General features: G+C 38.0%; 1 protein-coding gene across 1 annotated transcript; it reads right to left on the minus strand.

Moving 5' to 3' along the window:
- Positions 1 to 336: 336 nt before the first annotated feature.
- On the minus strand, positions 337 to 1,278 carry LOC124960315 (olfactory receptor 5D18-like). The gene has a single exon (XM_047519038.1). The coding sequence runs from the start codon at positions 1,276 to 1,278 to the stop codon at positions 337 to 339; it is 942 nt and encodes a 313-aa protein (XP_047374994.1).
- Between the last annotated feature and the right edge of the window lie 818 nt (positions 1,279 to 2,096).

Here is a 2,096-nt window from a genome sequence, read left to right on the forward strand (position 1 = left end):
TTATGTCAGATATCTTATAAGAAATAAATAAGGAAGAAATATTTATTGAGCTACAAACAGCATCCCATATGATATATAGGCTTTTCTTTAATCTTCACAATATGATCTTAAGTTATCTCATATTATTCCACATTGTAGGTTCAATATGGATAATGAGAAAGATTACTGATGCTTTTAAGCAATAAAAAGAAAGAGTCAAGTTTATTCCCTTAAAGGAAAAATTCATTTCCAGTTCACTGTACAATATTAACTCTATTCATTTTAATGCTATCCTTAAGACCAACTTTCATGAACACAATTTATATGTCAGGAACAAATGTCATGCTAATATGATGCTCAAAAAGAAGAGACTTTACTGCCCAATACTTTGCTGACAGTGTCCTTGACATCCTTATTTCTCAGGCTGTAGATGAGGGGGTTCAGCATGGGGATCACCACTGTGTAAAACACAGAGGCCACTTTGACCGTGTGCCTGGAGTTCTTGGAGTTGGGCACACAGTAGAGGAACAGGATGGTGCCATGGAAGATGGAGATGGCCGTCAGGTGAGAGGCACAGGTGGAGAAGGCCTTGTGCCTCCCCCTAGCTGATGGCATCTTGAGGATGGTAACCAGGATGAACATGTAAGATGTGAGGATGATGAGCAGGGTGCTGACTCCACTGAATGTGGCAAAAACAAAGAGTAGCAAAGAGTTGATGTGGGGATCTGAGCATGAGAGGGAGAGCAGGGAGGAGAACTCACAGAAGAAGTGATCAATTGTGTTGGAGCCATGAAAAGAGAGTTGTAGAGCAGAGCATGTTAGTATCAGGGAACAGGCCGCCCCCCATGCATAGGATCCCGCCACCAGCACAGCACAGAGTTTCTGGGACATGGCCACTGTGTAGAGCAGAGGGTTGCAGATGGCCACAAAGCGGTCATAGGCCATCACTGCCAGCAGAAAGGCTTCGGTTACCACAAAGGTACAAAACAAAGAGTATTGTACCATACACTCTGAAAAAGAGATGCTTCTGTCTTCTGCAACAAGGTTTGCCAGCATCTTGGGAGCAATGGTGGAGGAATAGCAGAAATCCACAAAAGAGAGGTGGCTGAGGAAAAAGTACATGGAGGTGTGCAGTTTGGGATTAATTTTGATTATGGCCATCATCCCAATATTCCCTACCACCGTGACACTGTAGATAGCCAGAAAAACCATGAATAGTGGGACTTTTAGTTCTGGATAATCTGAGAACCCCAGGAGGGTGAATGTGGCCCCACTTTTATTTCTGTCTGTGAATACCATGTTTCTCTCAGTCAGAATCTGAGAGTTAATCCTGAAAACAAAATGTTAAGATGAGTGAGAACATATGCAGTGGGTTTAACTGCCCTTTCCAAGTTCATAAAGTACATCTTTCAGAATCTGGTTATTTATAGGAAATTGACAGCATGTACACAATTTAAAAGTATTACAACCTTTTTAATATTAAAAACATATGATTACTGAATTAAATTATGAGTTCTAAAATATAATTTTAATACTTACAAATACAAGAAATAGAGATGAACATACTAATGGCCATTTTAATAAATCTTCAGATAAAACTTTCAACTGTCATTGAAAATTATAAATTCATACAAGATAAAACTAATTATCAAGTGATGATGATTCTCTCAGCCCTTTAACCAGTAAAAAAAAAATCAGAAATTTTGAAATAAGTTAATTTTTATAAATGTCTGTTCACAAAGTGACTTGCTAATGCTTAATCTTGTGAATTTGTTTTTAATTCCACACATCACTTAAATCTGCTTCTATGACCCAACAGCTGTCATATCAAAATAAATCTGCCTTAAAATTTCAGTGGGTATTCTCTTTGACCTAAGGAGTTCTATTATCAATCTTTGACCAATGTATGAAGGGAAAAGTAAATAAGTAGAACAATTTATCAAAGTATTTATTTTACCTTTTATTCTAGTGCCAAAGAATCCTTGACTTTCCCAAGTACATGCACACAAAGAACCCTCTTCTAATCTATAACTGAAGCCCAGAACCTCAGGCCTACATGATGGATTCATTTCTCAACTAGCGGTTTCTGGTCCTGATTCTAGATTTAGATACTCACA

Source organism: Sciurus carolinensis, chromosome 11 (genome assembly GCF_902686445.1).
Source record: "Sciurus carolinensis chromosome 11, mSciCar1.2, whole genome shotgun sequence".
In the NCBI taxonomy this organism is placed as follows: Eukaryota; Metazoa; Chordata; class Mammalia; order Rodentia; family Sciuridae; genus Sciurus; species Sciurus carolinensis.

Bases quoted from the DNA above. Each gene is read 5' to 3' on its own strand.
- LOC124960315 (XM_047519038.1), bottom strand. From the start codon at position 1,278: ATGGTATTCACAGACAGAAATAAAAGTGGGGCCACATTCACCCTCCTG.